At 41.2% G+C, this 22,878-nt stretch overlaps 1 protein-coding gene and 1 long non-coding RNA gene across 2 annotated transcripts; one reads left to right on the forward strand and one right to left on the reverse strand.

Moving 5' to 3' along the window:
* Window positions 1-1,658: 1,658 nt before the first annotated feature.
* On the forward strand, window positions 1,659-19,812 carry ube2f (ubiquitin-conjugating enzyme E2F (putative)). The gene is made up of 11 exons (XM_057053536.1): window positions 1,659-1,907; window positions 2,425-2,494; window positions 4,002-4,177; window positions 4,994-5,023; window positions 6,080-6,145; window positions 9,098-9,165; window positions 9,639-9,709; window positions 9,924-9,981; window positions 12,111-12,143; window positions 12,736-12,798; window positions 17,179-19,812. The coding sequence occupies exons 3-11, from the start codon at window positions 4,063-4,065 to the stop codon at window positions 17,227-17,229; spliced, it is 555 nt and encodes a 184-aa protein (XP_056909516.1). The 5' UTR covers window positions 1,659-1,907; window positions 2,425-2,494; window positions 4,002-4,062; the 3' UTR covers window positions 17,230-19,812.
* Window positions 4,953-11,912, reverse strand: LOC130537097 (uncharacterized). The gene is made up of 2 exons (XR_008953552.1): window positions 8,849-11,912; window positions 4,953-5,505 (listed from the first exon to the last, which is right to left on the reverse strand). It is a non-coding gene; the product is annotated as an uncharacterized LOC130537097 (long non-coding RNA).
* Window positions 19,813-22,878: the final 3,066 nt, after the last annotated feature.

The following is a 22,878-nucleotide window of genomic DNA, read 5'->3' on the forward strand; positions in this document are numbered from 1 at the left end:
TACAGCTCGGTGTCTCTTTTGAGGGCCTTGAACCTGTATTACTGGTTCTAAGGATTGCATGATTCGAGATTTTGATCAGATAACACTTTAGTTCTAACTTTTTTCAAAAGCACAGAATTTGACTTTATAAGGAGATAAATCATGAAATAAAATATTTACAAAAAGTTAAATCAAATAGTCATTTTAAAATAGATGTTTCACAACATTACCATCTAGTGGAATTCACATGTAATTTCACTTCTACTAAAGCAAACTCCAATATGTATTTAAAAAAAACACAAAAAAAACATTTTGATACCTGCTAGATTATTTTATTGATGAGTATTACAATAGATGTACAGTAGTATATTATAATAGCAGCATCACAAACTATAATACACCGGCTATTTTTTATTTTTTTTGCAACCAATGAAAAGATGAGGGGAGGGCCAGTAAGGACTGATCTTTAGATTTGAGTTCACGCTAATGCTCCATCTTCATATTTGATGTGGACATGACATACAAACAGTGGATCCAAACCATGTTTACTTTTGAGGTATTATAGGAAGGAGTGTGTGTGAGTGGGAAAGTTCTCTGACTTTTTATACGTAGTCTTTCTTAACCTTAATGTTCTGTTGCAAGAAAATCCACAGGGAGCCACCAGGCTGACTCTGATGTCTTTTAAAGGTAAACATTAGATGTTAGTCATTCAGCACATTAATGAAGGATAGTGTACACACACATAGCAGTTTCTATACTCAATATATAAATGACTCCTCTCTTCTGATTGATGTCCTGAAGGTGATGACGTCATTGGACAAAGGATTACTGGTCACTGTGAAGTAACATCCCTCCTAATATGCTGCTGACAGCCTGGCTCCTTTAGATGAAGACAAAAACTAAGGTATTTTTAAAGTCTGTTACGCTGGAAGGTGGATTTTCCCATTCACTGATACAGGTAGAATGCAGGAGAGCAGGACAGAACCCACTTTAAATTTTTCATAGTTTCTTGTTTTTAAGCAGGACTAGCTGTGCGACAGTGGTAGTTGCTTCTGTCTCTCTGTGTCTGTATACTTTAAGATGTAAGCAATAAATTATCTAAATTCTTGCTAAATTCATCTCCTTTTCTCCCCATAATTATTGGCAGATTTATCAAGAGATCTTGAAAGCTTGAAGGTTGTGCTTTTAAAAGAATAGCAATTTTAACTTTCAAACATATTTTCCTTTTTCTGTCGGCAAATAAGTTAATACAAAAATGGAGAAGAAATTCTGTTGGATGAATTATCGTTAAAAACTAGTTAATAGCAAAATAAAAAAGAATCCTCTATAGGCTCACAAATTAGAGTATTGGATTTCGATAATATAAATGTAATTACAAACATTTCAGGGTAATTTTAAACAATGCTTCATGGTACTGCAGTGCAGCGCAGAGATGAACATTCTGGCTGTGCGCGTCATGGCGCTGACAGGAATCACACCAGTTCACATCCGGTCTCTGGAAGGGCTTTTATCGCTTCTGTCTGTCCATGAATTTGTATGTGGTTACACCAAGTAGACAATGTAAAATGAAATCAGTTTTTAAATGTTTTATATATGACTATGTTTACATATATAAGAAATATTTAGATAACCCCGTATTTTAATGCCATGCGGAACCGAACAATTTTCTTCCGGTATATCCACACGAATAACAATAACGAACGGTACTTCCGTTACTCAGAACACCGGAACGAAGTTCTAACAGCTGATATATTTCTGCTTTGATCGGCCTGTTGCCTGCCTGAGCTACACACCAATAATTGCTGGAGTATTTTACAGTTGGATTGGCCTTCTGTGATCTCGGTGTGGAGTCGGAGGGTTTCGTTGCATTTAAGAAGAGAGAACAGCTGATTATGTTGTAGCACGGAACGCTAGCTCTGAGACAGCAGGTAGGAAAAAAATCAACACTCAGTGCGCAAAGAGGCTAACAGAATTAATCAGAAAGACATGTTTTGTAAAGGCTCCTCATTCTTTAACGATGCTTCCTTAATAACCTAGCAATAGCTTGATGACATTCTGGTATTAAAATTCGAATTAGCTAGCTTTAATAGCTTAGAGCACTGATAGCAACTTGTTATTGCCTCAAGTTCAGATAAGTCTTAAATGGTCACGGGGACTTCATTTAAGTGACAACAAAAGTGTCAGCCTAAAGTTTGTTGTATTCGTATGTTTTCTTTTTTAACAGTGTGGTTTAACTTGATTGACACAATTATTGGAGTTAGAAAACTTAAGACAGCCAGTGTTCCGAGGCTTTACCGAACAGATTATCCTTCGCCATATGCTTCTTATACGGAAGTGTGTAAAAGGAAGTTCTCTTTTCAACATTTAGCATGTGTTTATTTTCCACCCAGGTTGATGGATATGTTTCGCCATTTTTTGCTCATTGCCTTGTTTCTGCCCCTACAGCTACAGGACTAACGTCCAGGTAGGCTGTCAGTGAGCAACGCCAGGGTGCTTTGACTGACAGCTGAGGCAGGTGTGTATTAGGTCAAACTCGGGGGTTCAGTGATACCTGATCCTCTCAGTCTCCTCTCCACCACTGCTGCTCCCTAAAACAGCTTTGCAGAGTGCAAACGGCACCCTCAGTGACATTCAACTGCTTTATATTAGAGGTTTAGCGAGGACGGGCCATTTTTACTCACACATAAAGCACAGGGAGTATATGGAATGTTAAGACCACATTGTACAATATGCACAAAAATATATCTATTTTCTCATTAAATTCCTGTATTCCTATATCTAATTTAATTATTACAAACACATAGAGTTAAGAATTGTTATGTTTTATTTAAGTTGATAAGTGTTTTGTGAGTATTTAAACAAGGCAATTTTTTACTGCTGCCATGTTCATTTGAGGCCTTTACAAATAAATAGCTGCATTTTAATAGGAATGATGTTACTTTCAAAATCACCAGCAGCAGTTATTGTGAAAGAAGGTTAAAATAATGTTTCTATCGAGGTCTATCTGTCTAATTCATCCATTTTTGAGGGGAGGTTAAAGATGTTTTTTATCAGCCTGGGGTTCTGGGCTCTGATGGGACAGGTGGGATCGACTTGGTTCTGTAGACATTTCATCCAGTTTTTCCAGGGGTTAATCCAGTTATCATTTTGTCTATTTTCTATAACAGCACCAAATTACCCTTCACAGCTTGTTCTTTCAAAAAGCACATTTAGCAAATTTAAGGGCCACCCAAAATATACTGAAAGTGAGGGAGTTTGCTACCATAGAGGTTAATTTAACACTGTCATAATTTTGACAATAGCTTCCTGCTGCAGTACCATTAATAGAAGATTTGGCCAGAGCGTGGCACACTTAACAGAAACATTTACCTGATTATACTTTTTGTCTTCCTCCTGCTGTCCCAAGTCTGTCTAATATTTTTTATCAGTGTCATAACACACTTCATGAGATGATTTGTTTTTTTGGACTCTGGATTTTTCGTGTGCTTTTTTTTGACATATTTAAATGAAGGTTTTAAAGTTCTGGCTAATTCTGTGTTACAATTATTATTCTGTTTTATATTACGGCTGTTCTGTGTACCTTAAATCTACACAGAGCAGGGTAATATCCCGAAACCTCTGAAGATGATTACCATAGGTGTAGTCACTGACAACCACTGGAACATAAATACATAAACATAAATACCATAACTATTTAAGCTGAATAGCAAGGGAGGACCTCAGTGTCTTTCTCACCTACACATTCCTACTACAGATACTAATATATTTCATTTACAGCTGCAGATAATTGCATTTAAAGCACTTTCTCTATAATTCCATTGCATGTACTAACACTTTCTTCATCTACTCAGCCGCACAGAGTTGCATTGGTTAATATAGACTTTGAAGGGATTTTATTATTCGTTTTGTCTGCTCATTAATCTATCGACGTTAAAGAGGAAGACGTGTTTGTTTTCTTTGATATTCCTAACTAATTTTTTTGCTTCCTTCTCCTTTATGATGCCACCTTGGTTCATTCCCAGGCGTGTTAGCAGAAGGGCAGTACATTGTGGGGTGTGACGGGCAGAATTTAGCTGGGCAGCCATGTTAACACTGGCCAGTAAACTGAAGAGAGATGATGCTGGAAAGACGGGTCGTGCCCCCGGAGCCCCTGAGTCTACCCACAGGATCTCGATCAGAGACCGCCTCCTTACCAAAGGTACTGCAGTCATCATGGGCAAAATCATTTTGGAGATACCAAATAAAGTTTACACATAGAAACATGTCAAATAAGTGTTTATTTATCTTTTTACCTTGAAAAATCTCAATTGCAGTTGTTAAAATGATGCCGTACGGTATTTTTGTAAAGTTTATCTAGTTTTCTTTAGCGTGGAGATCTGTTTGCTTCTGAAAGGCCTCTTGCATGTGTGAATCATAGAACCTGGCTCTATTTTAAGGTAGCCAGAAGCTCAACTTGTGCATAGTTATTCACTCATGCTCTCAGTATTGTTAGCTCAAGCTAACCACTTAAGGCATGTTTGAGCAGCTTCCATCAGCTCCATGTGTGCCTGCCCCCCCAACTCATCACTGCAAATAGATTCCAGCCCTGGGGGAAACATAAATTTGAATCTATATCTTTTTTTTTTTTGGCTGCCTCCAGGCCTATTGAACAATAGTCCAATTTTTCGATACGCCAGCAACAAAACACCTGCTCTCGGCTTTGTTTTATTTGGTTTTACTTTCTTGGTCTTGGCACAGTATGATATGCTTCTCTTTGTCTGCTTTCCAAATCCAACCCCTCTATATTTTATTTTCCGACAATATTGGCTGAGTAAAATATTTCAGTGTGAATGAGGCACTGCTGACAGCTTTGGTTCTGTAATGTGATGTTTGTGTAGGGGGAATAAAGAATATCTTATTAAAAGATGAAATGCACCGAGCATGAAGAGAAGATGACAAGTCAAAAGAATAAAACCTATGGTTACTTCCTTCCCTTTATTTTTACCAGTCTTACTTTTTTATTTTGTCTCCACAGAAGTTGCAGAACTTGAAGCCAATCTTCCTAGTAAGTAAATTCATCATTGTATTCATGTTAGACTGTTCGCAATGCAGCACAGCTGGATTTAAGAGAGAGCCAAGTTGAAAATTTAGGGAAATAAATGTTGCAGAATATTGCAAGATCTTTTATTTTTCTTTTCTTGACAGCTTAATCCCTTACAGAGTCACGGGGAGGGTGCACATGTGGCAAATTACAAAATTAATAATCACAGTGGGAAAAGTTCCAACTCTTCGTAAAAGGCATTCTCTTTGCACATGCCAAGTTTATCTGTATCTGTTGATCTCTTACATCTACATCAAATTGATGAAAATGATCAGTTGACAGATTGAAGAAGAGGGGTTTCCCCAGAAATAAGAGGGGTTTAACCAGCTGTTGGGGTCCAATAGTCCTTTTATTAGCAACAGAACTAAGGAACTGTGGATGTTATGCAGCGTGGAAACCTGGCTTTGTGCCTTGAGTCTGGACTTGATGTACGTCACCATTGATATCTGTTAAAGAGGGCAGACAGGAGATCTGTTTATAGAGAGAATTCAGCCTAGGTCTCATAAGAGAATCGCATGTATGATCATATTTGTTCTGATGTTCATGGCCCAAGTGTTTTAAAGTATTTTTTTTTATTCAGCTACTTAATTAATTAATGCAGGAATGCTTTTCTAGCATAAATCAATCATGGTCCATCTTGGTGTCAAATCAGACGTGCAGACAAATTCAGTATACATGTTAAAGGCATCTCTTTTATTTTAATGCATTTTAAGTAATGCCACACATATGTTTTAGTCTTACCCGTGGAGTAGAGCAATGATGTGCTGTTAATGTTCATTCATTTATCCAGCTTGTTTTAAGAAAGATTTTTTAGGATTTAGGTGGCGTTGCCTGCAGTTCGATATTTGTCCACTAGGTGGAGACGTGGCTCCACATGTTATAAATCATACAACCATACTTTTCCTTTAATGCTAGTATATTTATTTAGCTGTTATTGATGTATATGGGATTTTCTAGATAGGATTCCTATTCGATGTATCAATTATAATTGGTAACTATTTTATACTTCTTCATATTTAGGTACATGCAAAGCCAGTTTCCCAGATGAGGACAAGCTGCATCATTTTCAGCTGGCAGTGTCTCCTGGTGAGTGAAAGTCATCTGTTTGCTTCCTTTTTTCTTCAATAAATCACAACTAAAAAAATTAAGTCCAGAATTTATGAGGATACAGAGATTTTTTTTTCAAAAAGCAAATCCCCAACAAAAATGACAAATTCTGTATGGTTTTTCAAATGGTTTTTGTTTATAAGTAGATAAGATGAGATCTTGTTTCAAATGTTAGAAAATATATATTTGGCTTTCTCAGCAGCACTGCTCAGAGTGAATCTGTTACCTGTTGAATGTTATACCGATCGCTTGAAGTTAGACACAAACTCTAAACTAGAAGTTTAATGGTCACCTAGAAACCATGTTGATCTAATGTCTGACTCAGAGAGCAAATGATGGGGTAGTTTTATGTTCATGAATCACCAGAATGAGGGAAATTATAATCATTTTCCACCATTTCCAGTCTGGGTGATGTTGACCTCACTAAAGCCAATGTTAAACTCAGCTACAACTATAATTTATATCTATTTTGATGAGTAGAAGACCCAAATGCATTTACTCTCCTCTGCAATTGCATGGAGTACAAAATTGCAAATTGAGATTTTAATGTATTTCCATTTGGTTGTAAATATAGGGTTTCTCTTGATGTGTTTTCTGGGAGGTTGTGTTGCTCATCTCCACTATATTTAGTGGAGAAAATGACCTGCCTGTCCATCCTTGTCAGAGATGTGTGAACAGATTTCTCGCCTGAGTCTATTATCTCTCCCCCCTTCCCCACAGGTACAGTGTGAGAGGTGGTGAAAGTCACTGCATTAGTTTTGTGATTTATCTGTACCGTTTTCACCTTGGGGTCACTGAACTCTGACTCTGGCTTTGCTTCCTTTGCTTTGTAAGCAGGATGTGCAGAGAAAAGGCAAAGATCAGCGATTAGAGCCAATGTTTGGTGTCACTTTCTGGAAGAGAACTGAGTTGGTGGGGATTGAGTTCTCAGAGAACTCAATTATTCAATACCGCATTCTGTCTACACTTCCCCTTTTTACTTTCTCTCACTTGCTTTTCTGTTTTTGTTTTCTTAACGGGCTCATTATTCACAACATATCATCAAGCATATGAACATAAATGCTGCGTTGATAAGAAGGATCGGTCGCACTGTCTGTTTGGAAGCCAGGACGTGTAATTGTGGCCATACAGGCCCTCAGCAGGGTAAAGGTCACCTATATGGACAAACCACCTCAAGCAGAATTTATAGTTTTGTGTTTATGTATGTGCTTCTTTCCTGCTTCTGCTGTTTGAGTTTAATGTTTACACATTCAGGCAGTAAAGCTGTTGTCTTTATTTGTTTAGCAGTAAATTTCTGTGCTCATGGAATGGATGGAATGGATTTCGATCATCCAAAACAATGTGTTGCAAATGCTCACACTCATAATTCCCCCTCAGTGGCGCAGCATTCACATTGGTGGTGAAGAAGCATTTGGTTTTATTTTCAAAGGCTGTTTTAGAATTTTACCGGATTTTACTCACCCAAAAATTGATCTTTATTTGTGTTACGCTGAAATATTTTTACTGCTGGTTGAACACAGGAAGCAGTAAAATCAAACATCATTCTCAAACTCAGAGTTGTTGGAACGTCTCCTCACTCAATTTAGCTTGTTCTTATTTTCCCATGCAACAGCTCCTCGCTGTGACCCCGTCTCCACAGACCCCTGTGTCTCCGAGGAATGGGAACAACGGCGGCACTCCAGGGCGAATTATTCCTCTCTGAAATCCAGAGACACCTCCTCCCTGTCAGCTTGTTAGTAACAGTGGCTGCGGTCTTATTGGAAATCTTCATTTTCGTTATTACAATTAAACAGATTATGCAAACAACAGAGATACATGGTGATTTGGAGAAAAGAACTATATGTTTTAAGTTGTTGGTAACTGTCTGTTGGTAAAGGTCAGACAATGAAGAAATCGGTCATCAGACAGTCATTTGTTCACTGGGCATTATTTGCCTATGGTTTTTATGTATATTCTTTGCAATAATATTACAGCTTGTTAATTAAAATGCTGCATTCTTTTTTCATATATTTAGACGTATAGAAGTGGTTAATTGAAATAGTTATATCTCCACACGTGCCCTGCGCTCCGCCTCACTCTTCCTTCATACGGTGGGAATCACTAATTGCTGTCTAATCTGAATACAATGATAAATCTGTATCCTGTATTTTATGGCTCACTTCTAATGCTGTTGAGCCAGTTGAAGGTTCCTGTTGATTATTAAGCTAATGCCGCTCAATTTTCGCTCTTGACTTTCAATCACGTGGTCCAAGGAACAAGTCCATCTGAACATGGACACCTTCACTCAGTCCATTTGACTAATCTGAATAAGCACTCTATATCATACTACTGACTGCATATATATCATCTGCTATGGTTGATAGAATACCAAGGTCATGGTCTTATTCCCCCCTTTTGAATGTCGCTGCTCTTTTTATATTCTTACAAGTCTTGACTCATACTGCTTTTTCCACCTCTCTCTCTCTCTCTCTCTCTCTCTCTCTCTCTCTCTCTCTCTCTCTCTCTCTCTCTCCCCCCCTCCCCCCACCCCCCCCCCCATACGGTGAGTGTTTGTGCAGTCTAATTAAAACTGCACTCCCACCATTGTTGCAGTGAATCGAATCAGTTGGGGTTTAAACATCTCCTTTCATGAAACTCTTATCTGGAATTGTTCAGCATTGTGAGCACTGTGGGAGAACTTACGCTTCAAATCAGAAGTGGGAGCGTCATCAATAACCTTCCTTTGAATTGTTGAGTAGATGGCCTTCCTCCACCTCCCTTTAGATTGTCTGATTGTGATTGTGTTGCCATGGAGGGCGGTGGGCCAAAGAACTAGAACAAAAGGCATGAAAGCAGTGGCATGACTTTACTGTAACAGTATCTTGCTCATATTCTTCGTGACTCTTAATTCACTTTTTAATTGAAATATTGTGATATGTTTTCTTATTCCAGATGAGGGTTACTACCAAAGTGGAAAGTTCCATTTTGAAATCGACGTCCCTGAAGCCTATAACATGGTGGTGAGTGATCTGTTTGTTCTGTCAGTTTGTTGTCTTGTCTTTTATCATATTTGCTCTTGATTTATTTATTTAAGTAATTATATTTTTTCATACCTGACCTTGTTATGATGATGCCATCCTGCCATTTTTATTCTTTAGTAGAACACAGCTGTTATCATCAAATACCACCATGTTTTTGTGATTCTTTGTGTTCTGTGTCTTTGTGTTTCTCTGCACATACATGTACGATTTGTATTGTTGTCTTTTGTTTGCGTGTTACACTCACCGCCAGAATCTGTCCACCACATCTTTCTCTGTGCCAGCTTTATCATGTCTTTAACTATACACATTTGAGCAGGAAAGGTTAATCAGTTCATGGAGAAAAGGTCATTTATTTGAGAAATGGTATAGACAGAAGATCAGCCACTCATGCACGTGCACATCTAAAAACACACACAATTAGTCACCCTTGTCTTTTCTTTTGTCTTGTCCAGCCTCCTAAAGTAAGATGTCTAACCAGAATATGGCATCCGAACATCACAGAAAATGGAGAGATCTGTTTAAGGTAAAGCTTCTATCTCCATAAAAAACTTATAGATCTTCTGTCTTTTTTCCCAGGTTATTTTCTTTTTTACAACATTCCTCAGATCAGTTTGATATAATCCGTCATGGATTAATATATACTTAAATGGGAAATTTTGTCAAAGGACAAACTGTCAAAAAGGCTTCTTCAATACAATCTTATTAATATGTGCATATTTTCTTCTTTAATGATGCAGTTTATTGCGGGAGCATTCTATTGATGGCACAGGTTGGGCCCCCACCAGAACATTAAAGGTATGTCATTAAAGATAAATGGCCTTTGTAGGCTACTATTTGTTTAACAGCCTTAACTGGATTTCTTTAATTAAAAATGCAGCCTAAAAAAACACCATGTTCTGGGAGAAATGAACTTTTTTTTTTTGCAAGAATGGACTATATAATGCAGCACTGGCAAAATGAGGGTGTAAAGCAGAACACCCTTGGAAGTCTCCTGCAAAGCTCTGTGACGGCAAACTTCACCACAGAAGGTTTTAGAGTTCTCTGACTTCTGATGCTTTATTCTCCTCTCTGTTAAGAACATGATGAAGAAGTTAACTGGCTGTCTGTTTTTGTCTTGTACTGGTTTTTAGAACTTTGGTGGTTGATTCACTGATAAGCTGCCATTGTGGCAGACTTCTATAAGGCATTTGTATATTTGTAGTTCTTGTCCACTGCAGTTCCCTAGACTGTTAGTCACGTTCATGCAGATCTCCAGAGGGCTTCAATGCAGAACTGGGACAATTTCATAACCAGCTGAAACCTGCAGCCAGTGGCTTTAATTTTTAAAGGCTCTCAGGCTTAAGGAAGAGCTGCTTGACTGGAATTGTGTTATCAAGGAGAAAGTGTGCCACTAACAGAAACACAAATCATGGGAGCGGGGGCTTTAAAATATTTGAAATGGAAAAATAAAATACGGTACAGTTGATTATAAATGAATGTCAATGGCCTTTTTACTGCACCGGCTTCTGTCGGGAGTTGATGCTGAAGAAGCGTAACTCAATCTGCAACAAACAAAGCATCTGTTTCCATAATTGATGAATCTATGTTGAATATATCAAATGTCACAAGATGGCAGGAGTTGGTATACGCGCCTGAAGCAGCAACAGGGTGGTTTTCTACATCTCCGTGGAGATGTGTGTTGACATCCCCCGTTCAGCTAGTTTATCTACTGCTTTGTCATCTGTAATATTATCTCTGAATATAAATGGCATCAGAATTTATTTCATAGTAAAGCTCTTAATGTTGAACATTGTCAGGATTGAATGTGCTCAACACTCTCAATGCAAGCATTTGCTTTTAATTACAAAGTGATGTCCTCGTCTGCCAGGCTGTCCCCAGTCCCCAGTTAAAAGCTCTAAAGTAGAGCTTCTAAGCTCTACGCAAAGAAATCAAATTCAAATCATGTACCTGTTTCTTCTTTTTTTTTTTTTTACGATGTTTGTGGGAGTACTCCAGGCTTAGGTTACTACTCTGGCTCTCTTTAAACATTCCTTCCTTGGTCTCACTTCTTAGCATGGAGAGCAGCTTTGCTGTTTATCTTTGCTGTGTGTTTGTGTTTGTAGCCGTACTCTGAGTTAAGACACACTCTCTATCTCACTATGTGCTTGTGTGACTTGAAACGGAAGCTAACGGTGCAGTTCTGTTAAACTCTTGGTACGTTTCTCTTGTCACAAAGCAACTCTGCCTCTTGGTGATGCTGTTGCATGTGAACATGTCCAAAAGGAATGTTCTGGGACATGCCCAAAGGCACGTAGGTTTGTGTTTTCTTGTTTTTTTCCACCTGGGCTCGACAGTTGTCAGATTGCATCCGCGTCGAGACGCACTCTGGCATTTACTGGAAATGGAAATGTGAGCGAATTTATGCGATTTCACCCAAAAAAAGTGAGGCAAAAGTAAGTTGAGTCAGAAAGGTTTGTGTTAGTTTTGGAGTGGGTGTGGATGTTCCTCTTCATGCGTCGCCACTCTCCACTTCAGCCCCCGCACATACGCAAATACCTTGTGGAAACTGTTTTACTTCTTTTATTTCCACAAATGGGCTGTGAGGGAGATTATACACTGTGTATACTTCCTCAGGGCGATGTGGTGGGTTTTCATCCATAGGCTCTGCAGCTTACTGCAGATCAGTGATATGGAAGAGAACTCATACTCAAACTCACCGCTGGTGACCAAGATAACCGGAGAATCTACACAGAATCACACTAATTTCCCCTGTTTGCATGTTTTTAACAGCAGAATATGGGCACAGCTGGAGAAAGTACACAAATGTCTCCCTCTTTGTGTAGAAGCTGGGCGCACCTCAGCCAGGGTGCCCCCCCACTGAAGGAAACAAGAGTTGCCATGTCTGAAATGGATGTTCCAATTTTTTTTCTTTCTTGTTTTCACAGGATGTCGTGTGGGGTTTGAACTCCTTGTTCACTGTAAGTTTTTGCTTGGTTTAACTTTAATAATGTGGATGCTTTTTGCTTCGTTGCTTAGATCGGTTCTTTCTCCAGCGTTGCACAATTTCTGCCCCAAAGAAAGAACTAATTTAGTAGATTAGGTAGTTTAGCTGCAAACTTTGCTAATTGCAAGCTTGCATAAATCATCAATGGAGTTGTATTAGGGTTTACACTTACCCTGAAGACTGCGCCATGTCTGTGATGGTAATGGTGATGGTAATATGTGTTGATGCTTGGCCGTGCCCCAAATCTTACCACTTAATCAAGGAACAACCTCTCGGGCAAGAAGAGTTTCTTTTTATCTCTCCAACACTCTGCTTCTTGTCTCACATGCGTTATCCAGCATCTCTGGGGCAAAGGCATAATTAGGCAGCTTGTTTGTCGCGGTTGCAGAATCTAGAGTGACACTGCAGACAGCAAATAGTGCTGAAGTGGGCAATATCCTTCTTAACTGGGCCAGAAAGTATTGAACCCTGAGAAGTTCTCTTTGACAAGACATCAGAGATGGTCCTTTCATGTGTTTTTGGGGACTTTTTTAGTTCTTTTTATGCCTTATGTGTCTGTTTTCCAGGACCTGTTGAACTTTGATGACCCGTTAAACATCGATGCAGCAGAACATCATTTGCGAGATAAGGTGAGGCGAAAATCCCCAAACTAAACCTTCTTAAATGATCTTGTTTTTAGAGAGGTACCTATTTACCAGCCTTACATACTGTATATCATTATGACCCCATAATCATACATAAACAGTCGGTGATGTCGAAGAACAGTTACTGGGATTTTGTGGGTGGAATTACGTGATGCTGAAAGTGCTCCAATCTGACAGAGTGGGCTGGAAAGATCAGACAGCAGTGTTTTAAAGCAAGACCATGTATCTCTGTATGGAACGAGTGTGTATGGAATGGAATGGAAGATCTGATATGGAGCTGTTAAATATCTGCCCTGGCTTATTAACTTAACAGAAAGATGGGAACGTACCTCCTCTCCCGTCTTGTCTCTCTATGTCTTGTGCTTCTCGCCGATTCTTCGTTCAGGTGTATCCATCAGTGCGCTGATGTTTGCTGCCTTGTGTTTTGCATTAATTGCTGCACTTCGTTGCCAGCTGAAGCTCTGCAGGGAGTCTGGAGACCAGGGAAACTGTCATTACTTCTGCCTGAGTGAAGGTGGACTGAGAGCATTTTAAAGTACAATCTATGACCTTTGGCCTTCAACACATGCTTTCACATTGTGCATTAGTGTGTGTTCAGCAGTGCACGATAATGTGACCACATTTTATACACAGATGGGTTGAAAAGCAGGTATTTCCAGTTTAAATATTCACTTTTAGAATCAAAAAAGTTTTTAGTGCAAATATCAGTTTATACATGTTTTATTTCTGAGGTCTGAGCTCAGAAAACACAGGGTTGGATCACTGGTCGCCACATTTGTTATTTTGGTTGGTAGAACACAAACATGACATCCTACACTTGTGTGATTGGGCTGCATAATTTCTGTAGCCCTGTTTATTATTTATGTGCAAAGAATGGATTTAAAGAGAGTTGATAAGTGCTCACAGGCGACACATGTTAAAAGAGCCCACAGCCGTCAGATGTAGTGTGTGTATGAGGCTTGGGGCTTGAGAAGTGGTGCTCACCGCATACATTTCCTGGTTAGAGTGCCTGAAAGTGACAATCCTCATGTCCCCATGGGCAACCACGCTGTCCAGGGTGTGCGAGTGTTTAGAATAGTTGCCTATAATGAGCTGCTGCAGCACATCTGCAATGTTAATGAACCGATACTCTTAATTACTCACATCTCACCCCCGTGATAACCATTAGTCTCACATTTGTATTTACAGACCTCATTACGACAATGGAAATTTTCCATTTTTATTTCTCACTCAGCAAAGCAATGAACACTTTCTGAAACCTGATTCCTTTTATTCCACATGCTGCTTGACACGGTTTGTCCTCTGGAGCCTGAAGAGTGCTGCCCTTCTTTCCTCTGTTAATTAGCAGGACACACTCAGAATGTATTGGGTTTGTTTGTTTTCATAATGTATTTGCAGAGTTCTTTTATATGCTGGTAATTACTGCACTAATCAACACAGTGCAGATTACCATTCATTCATCTATTAATGGAGTCTGGCAGCTACTGAAAGATAGTTGTCTTAATTCATTGGTTGAGTTGTCCTTTCAGTACAGATTCAATTCACTTCAACTAGCTTGAACCCAAAGCCCGATGACCTCATCCTACCTAAAGAAAGACAATGTTATTTATTTGATACTTGAAACAAAATAGTTTAGGTTCTTTTCAATAAAGGCTGGCATCTCCGGTCCACAAAAAGTCTGAGAAGTGAGTGTAAGAAGTCACACGCTGGTAACTTCACTCTGTTGTCTCCAGTGTTTGAAGTTGTAAAAGACTTGTTTCCTGGGCAGTGAATCACAGTTGACTTCCCCGAGTGTCAGGCTGGTTTCAGGCTGCCTCCTCCGAGTGTTGGCCGGCAGGGATCGTTTCAAAGCTGCGTCTTTGCCTGAATGACTGTGTCTGGATGTTCAAGCTTTCTGAGCACTCTGCTCACAGTCCCGTGTTTTTAAAATCTCATCAAACGTTTTAGCCAGAACAATTTCTCTGTTGCGGAATATATAACGTAGGAAAGACTCCTTTCTATACAACAGATAATCCAGGCTTTTATCTCTGCAGGTCCTAATTATTATATATGAAGAGTGCTCACAGTGACAACTTTAAACCATGTGAATGAACGGTTGTATTGTCCCTTCTCCTTCACTAAGCTCTGCTGCTTCTTTCATTAACATGTCTGCTTTAACCTTTTAATCTGCAGTCAATCCTGACACATCTAGTTTGCTGATGTGGCTCATTAGCGTCATTTCCTCAGCAGCGATCCCCATCAGTCTGTGCTCTCCCAGCAGTGTGACAATAAGGCCCGTCCCAGGGCTGCACCTATTATTGATCTCCAAAAAAAGCTTCATTAATTATTAATACAGCCCTACTATCTCCTTTCCAGGGCGGTTTGCTCCATCTCTCACTGCTGTGGTTGCATTGCTCAACTCTGCACGCTGCATGCTAAAAGAGCGACGATAACGGACGCTAACAATGATGCATGTGGCAATCTGTGTTTGCTCAGGCGTGGGTAATGGTAGCGAACCTTGGAGGAAACAAACAAGCCAATCTCCTCGTTTAGAGAGGTCGACATATAAACGCAAACATGCTGCGCGTCACCTTATAGCGTGATAAGGTTGCGTGCAGCCTGTTTTCATTTGGCTATCAGCACCGCAACACCACATCTTGGTTGTTGTGAAAGCCTGACACTGCTTTCACACCATTTCTGACTTTAGTCTGGTCTCACCTCTGCAGCCATTGTCAAGTCTTTCGAGCTGCTTCACTCCCTTCACGCCGTCTTGTTGTCTGGTTTCCATTTTCAGCCGCTGTCCTCACCCACAGGGTTCTATTCACATTTGTTTTCCTATCGTACACTCTTTGAATCCCCGTTCTAATATGTGGTGGACAGGCGAGTTAATTGCCTTCTGTGGGTGAGAGGGGTGAGAAGCCAGAAACCTTTTTTTTTTTTTTTTAAATCAACTGCAGAGTTTGGTCAGAACACATTAACTCAGGAGCACAGTCTTAGACAGGCTCCTGCACCAAAGGGAACAAATACAAAGAACAGCATGAATGCTTCATCCTCCTAATAGAAAGGTGGATTCATCAGGATGAAAAAAAGGGTTGTGTAGGAATTAATCATCTCATTAATGCCACAATGTCAATTTAGGAGGTGGACTGTCATTTAATGCTTTGCTTATTTTATTTATTCTTTTTAATTAAATACATCAGATTAAATATACCCAAGCCCATAATCTTTACACTCAAAAACCAGTAAGCTAGCATTGAAATCTGGTGAGGGGAAGGATCCCTCAGCGATAATAAGCCCCATCCATCTTCCCTCTGGGGACAGATACTCAAACTGCTCCTCATCACAGCTGAAGATTTAGTTGCTGGCAGCATTTTAAGCATTCCTGTCAGTCCGTGTGGCTGCACACACACACACACTCGCACACACCCCATCAGTCCTCTCCCCTCTCTTTTCTCACGTCCTCAGTCCCTCGCTTGCACACAGAAGCCCCAGTGGTGCGTGACAAACCGAGGGGACCTGTGGCATAAATCACAGCCCTGCTGTCCATGTGCTACGCCTGTGTGTCAAATTCCATGTTGGACAGCAACGTTTAAGAGCTCAAACTCTGCACTGAGGGATCAGATGACTGGTCATAGGTGAGATATAAAGCAGGAGAGGTGGTAGCGGAGTCAGACTGAGTATCAAATGGCTCCCGAGGCTTCGCAGCATTTTAATTTAGTCTCAGGTTGACTGTTTTAATAACCTGGGCGGTTTTTCAATGTATATGGTAGAAAGAGGAATTGTGGGAAGCCATTAATGATGCATAGGTTAAACATTCCTGACTTTGCTGTTACCTTGAAAATGATTTATTTATTTATGTGGCAACTTTCATACACAGAAGTACTTTAAAAGCCAATGACAAAAGTTGAAACTAAATCGCACCTGAAAATGTTGAAAATAATACAATTGAAAGAACAGGGAAGGAAGCAGTATAATTGTTACATATTGATGTAGGCATATGAAAATTGCATTAAGGGCCATCTCGGCTTGGCTTTTTGTCATTTGTGTGGATGTCAAAGCTTAAACTGCTGGTTCTGTATTCCTCTTTGTCCTGAATAATTATCGCCTATCGGTGTTTTTGTGGCTGTTACTACTCCACCATTGTTGTTGCTTCATGTGGAGCCACAGAGCAGTTTAAAGCAATGTTCCTTCCTGGTATGAATAGATTCATTTAAAAGAATAGAGGCATTATACAGCACCATTCTGTATATGTTTGTCTGTGTTTATCCTCTGTGTAACCATGGAAACCTCTTCTAAAATGTTGTCCTATTGCTTTGCGCCCTGTTTTCTCACCGCCGTTCCTGTTTGATTCTCATAATCTCTCCCGTCCTTTCTCTCCGTCTCCAGGAGGATTTTCGGAGTAAAGTTCAAGATTACATCAAGAGCTACGCCAGATGATAGCAGCAGTGGCTCCCTGCGTTAGCCTGCCCCGACCCGACTGCTCTGTCTGCCTCTGCTCATCACGGCCAGCTGACAGTCTGACTCGTACCTTCTGCCCGAGACCACAGCTCCACTCGCGCCCTCCTGCTCTCCCAGCTGTAATAAACTATACGTTGCGGGAACGGACAAAATAGAAATCATTTAAGAAGGGCTCGCGCACAGAAAACATCACGCTTTGATCATGACAACGATTGATTTGCTTTGATTCTGGCGACAAGACCCCGTCTCGCTGAACCCGGTGTGGACGGGCGTCGCGGGAGTTGGGGTGTGACTGACGCTCATCATAACGATTCTGATAATAATGATAATGATTCTAACCAAGCGACGCGAAAGTCTGCTGTTCTCAAACTTGACTAATGGAGAGAGAATATTTGTGTCTGTCAGTTCTCTGGTCCAGTGCCTGTCAAGTTTGTGTCGCTAAAGAGAAAATGCATGAGTTCACAAACACACATAAGCCCCCCCCCAACACCACGAGACAGCATGTGAATGACCGCATCACCCCGTTCTGTTGACGCTCTCCTTGCATGAGCACGCACACACACATGTATACCAATAACACAACACCTCTGTGTCTTCAGTCAGAATGTTCAAAACAGCCAAATTTGTCACCTCGTCATCATCCTCCGCTCATCTGTGTCCCTGTTACACACACCCAGACACACAACATTTTTCCGTTAGAGAATTGGAAGAGTCCAATCAGAATTGACAGCAGTTGCAATAAACATTTAACTTAATATGTGTAAAAAGTGAAGCTGTTTTACTGGACAACAGGCAGCTCAAGATGTTAAAGTTAAAGGTGCCGTTCGTGTAGTGTGACAAAAGTTTTGATTTCTTCATATTGCTGGTATATGCACCTTTGAGGAAGAAAGCTGCAATTACAACTTTTTAAACCCATCCTGTATTTATTCATTGCAAGTAACCAATTATGTGATAAACCTAAAGGCGTCTGTGACCAGTCCGCAGCTCTTCCCAGCCAATTGTCTCTGTGCACGACCTGCTCACCAATAAATCAGCAGTCAGAACGCAGCTGAACATGAAATAACATCAGGTAGTTCGATCCGGACTCACGGCAGATGCACAAAAACAACTCCAGAATGATGATGATGCCCGTGCGTCCCCTCAAACACGCTGCCAACAGATGTGCCATAGCAACAAAAGGAGACACCCGTGCTTTAATTACCAGCTGCCTCTTGGCGGGGCCGCACTATTAGACCCACCTGCCTGACACGGGAGTGTTGTCTGCTTGCTCTTGAATAATGCTTAGCTGCTGTGGTTTCCCGCTCTCTTTAGCTGGCATGGACACTGAAAACAAACAATAAATTCGAAAGTTAGAGCTTTCAAAGCCTCAATTCTACTCTCTAGAGTAATTTTTTTCCAGAGTAATTTCCCTCTCTCCTTTTTCCTGGTTGTCAGTTCGAGTGCATCTGTACCAACAGTGTTACATTCGCATTATGTATTCAGTATATTTGGATTGTAAATGTTGCCTGTTACCAATTATCAGTTAGTGACAGCGGCACACACGCGTGACCGTTGGAGGCTACCTAATGCTAATGCTAAAGTCACAAGACCAATGCCCTGGAACATGCAAGTGCTATGTTGACTCCCCTCCATGATCGGGACACATCCTGCTCGTTACCTTTGCTATTAGTCTTTTAGTTTTTCCTTTGTTTTTAATCAAATTTTATTGATTAGAGGGATGCACTGTGAGACATCTGGCGGTTTTGAGCCACTCAGTTCACCTCAGACTCATGAAGCAGCAACACACAGATTCAATCCATAATCCAAAGTCTTCATTTTGCCTTTGTGTGTGTTCGAGACTGTCGCTCACCCTTTGCGGACGTTCCGCCTGTTCGTCACCATGGCTCTGCCTGGCTTTATGCCTCTGCTCTGAGTTAATGTCCCTGAACAGAGAGCCTGTTCGCCTCCATTCAGCTTCGTCTTCACACGCCTGCATGAGGCAAAGTCAGCGTGTTCAGCCAGTGGTGCATTAAAGGATGTCAGAAATGTACATTTGACAGTGGAGGTGCAAGTGTGTCAAACTTTCTGCTCGCTGTGTTTGTGTGTGAGCTGTTGGAGAAGTCTGACTTGTTAGCATGCTCTGGTTCTCTCCTTTGTGTGATTGTGTGTGTGTGTGTGTGTGATTGTGTGTTTGCGCGCAGATGAAATTATTGAATACTCAGTGAAAGTGAACACAAAGGCACCAGCTACTGTCAAGTCAAAGCCGTGGAGAAAAAAGTGTTCTGGATGGAGCCTGGAAGGCTAAGAGTGGCTCAGCCGAGGCCACCTTGTGCCATCTTTCTTTGCTTCCAGGATGTACAGCAGCCCAATCTGAATTTTACTGTCTCACTCCAGCTTCTTTTATGTCATCTCTCCTTTCATTTGGCAGTCAGCCATGATTATTTCTTCCCCGGAATGTAATTGGGGCACGTCTCTATTTTGGGATAATCAATATATGGGAGGACAACTGAAAAGCCTCAACTCTTTCTTTCTCGGATTGTATATCCATTTTTTTAAAGATATATTAAAGAGAATATAAATGCAGCTGCCGTGTGGTGCTTATTTGGACATGTGGGTGTTTCGCTTCAGTTGTAAACATTGTAACTACTTGTCACTAATTTGGTTATTTCCGTCAGTGACTATCCGTTCCTCACTCATTACCATTCTCATAATGCTTGTTTTGTAGGAGATGACAATGGTGGATGAAGGTCAGTTCACCCTCATCCTCAGTCATTCTGCTGTCTGTCACTTGGAGGACACAGCAGGGTTCGACATGGATAACGCACGTGTAATTAGCTCTGCTGAGGAGGTCTCATTGGGAGATGTAACCTAGTGGTAGAGACAGCTCGTTGCTAACCTGGAAACTGACGTCGCAAGCTTTGAGTGACGGATCACGTGACGGCCACGGCCATCATTAGGGCAGGTTTTGGAGACAGCCTGGTCCAATTGTACACTCCCCCCAGGCTATTCTGACCTGTGGGTGTCCACTGTGTGAGTGAGAGAGACCGCTGACAGCCGAGCCGGGGAACCAGACGATTAAACCGCATTAATCACCGATCCTGACCTGCCCAAACCCATTTACAAGTTAACCAGCAGGTGGTGAAACAAAGCACATATTTCCACTTGCAGTAGAGGTGGGGGGATAATGCAGAGTCCCTTTTGACGGTGCATCACGGGAGAGATTAATGGCTTTAAATGACAGGTCATTTGTCAAACAAATTGGTCGCCGCCGTCGGCGCTCCGACCGGCGTCTTTGATTGGAGACGGATGTCACCCCTGTGCTGCAGCCGCGAATGGAGCCTCGAGCAACCCAGCAGCAGGAGAAGAACGAACAGGCAGCAAATTCAATTTTCACCTTAGAAGGTTATTAAAATATCATGATTGTTTAAAGCCACCATGTAACACGTTTATTTAATCTCCATTAATTTGATCGATTGTGCTGCTAAAATAACCCCGTCGCACTTTCCTGTTTTGAATGTAACTAAATGGGTTAATCTGACAAATTTAAACAACGAACTTGAAGGCAAAGGTCAAACATTTGAAACTCTTCAGAGTTCCTGCTAAAAGAACCACCGATGGTCGAGAAATCCTCACAGTTTCCACATAATGGTTTCCTTGACAACTCATTTGTATTGTCTGTTTCTGTTAAAGGCTGCTGCTGTGACACCTGTTATGGCTGTCACCTCCCGTTAGCTTGGCTTGACGCCTCATCACCATTTTGAGCGCGCTGGTTCGCCCGACCGAAGGAATGATTGAAGTATTCCATTCCCTGCCAGTTGGAGGGAGCTGGAGCTCGTCGCCCCCCACAAAAGATCCTGGTAACTTTAGAGAAAGGAAATCTTTGTTTATGCGGTTAATCTGCACCAGTAAGGCGGCGCCATTGATTATTTAAATCAGAAAGTATCTGATGTTAATGACTGCGGCTGGATTAGCGCAGCGGGGAAACACTTGAACGTTTTCTGTGATTGTTTCAGATTCGCTCGGGCTGCGGTTCCATAAAAGGTTGGAGCCGGCCTGGCGAGGCGAAGGACTCCGGGAGTCTGTTTACTTTAGGGAGATATGATCTGCAGCCAAGAGTGTGCATTGCAAAAAAGGTTATTGTCTCTTTTTTATGGTTGTTTTGGCTTTTCTGACACTCTGAAATGTTCACAAAAGGGCAAATGCAGTCGTCCCGTCCCCTCACCCAAATGGAAATGGAACTGTTTTGGCCCTGCGTGCTGAATTACATCACTGTCCATTTTCTGTTAACCAAAGCTTATTCCTCCTCAAGGTCCCTGGGAGGGGGGGGGTGTCATCGCGTGTGAGGAGAAACACAAATTGACCAAAAAGATTCCAGTTATTCTCTCGCTGAGACCATTCTGTCCTGAGCTTTTCCACCTCCGTCGGTGTCCTTTACGGACGGATCTTTAGTGCAGCAGCTTAATGTGATGTTGGAGAAACAGATTGTTGTGTGGCTTTTGAGGAAAATCAGAGATTATTAGTTATGCCAGTTTGCCCTGAAGTCAAACAGCGAGAGACGGGTGCAGTGTCAAAAGTTCATCTTTGTTCCTTAATTCTGCGTGTGTGTGTGTGTGTGTGTGTGTGTGTGTGTTTTAGCTGCTTCTCTCTCCCCTGCTACTGTTCCCTCTCGCTCAGCTCTACAGAATCTCTTCATTTCGTCCTCCACGCCGACTCTCTTCCAGCTTCGCCTCCTCTGCTGCAGATTCTCACACACCTGTAAATTTTTCCCGACTCTAAAAATCGATCCGGATCGGGAGACCTAGCGACCTGTAGATCTGGAAAATGTGCGGCAGCCCAGGCAGAAAAGAGAACCGAACACATCAGGTTAATCAGCCTCGCAAGCTCGACCTGGTGGGTTGAGCGAGCGCGTTGTGGTGTCCAGACCTGAAGATACACCTGATAAAAACAACCATTCTGCCATTTTCCTTTTTTGGTGCCCTTCTGCTGAACCGTTCGATCGGATCGATCCGCTGCGTCGTCTCCTTGGCCGAAGCGGATTGAGCTGAAATGTGAGCAGGTGCCACTAACGTGCTGCAGCACCGCGTCCGTGCTGCACATGCATAACACAAGCATAACTGATCCATTATGCACACCCACAACATGAAGCACACATGAAAGGGCATTATGACATTGTCTCCGTGTGGAATAAAGCAAAGATTTCTGACATGTATGAACTTCTAACATGTATGGAACGGGTGCATATTTACAGTCACAGTATTTTTAGGATAGAAAAGATGATCATAATCCACGCAGGTACATTTAAATAATTCAGCTAGTTCATTAAATCTCATCACATGTATTTAATCTAAGGATGTAGTTTGGAGTCATGACGGTATTGTAAAATGGAGACATGAATAAATGGTTGAAAAGGCAGATTTAATGATGCACTATCAATAATAATGTATAAGTAGGAATCATCATGTTGCAGGATGTGAGCTTTCATGAACGATGAGGCTGAGTTGAAGCCAGAAATGGCAGATGGCTCCTGAATTAGGAGCAAGGTGATTCTCTCTAATGAAGATGATGCCTCTCCTCATCGTCGTTCACAGATGTAGTTTAGGAACGGTGTTTACGTCAGAATTGGAGAAAAAAATCTGCATTTACTCTGGT

This window comes from Takifugu flavidus, chromosome 1 (genome assembly GCF_003711565.1).
Source record: "Takifugu flavidus isolate HTHZ2018 chromosome 1, ASM371156v2, whole genome shotgun sequence".
NCBI classification, from domain to species: Eukaryota; Metazoa; Chordata; class Actinopteri; order Tetraodontiformes; family Tetraodontidae; genus Takifugu; species Takifugu flavidus.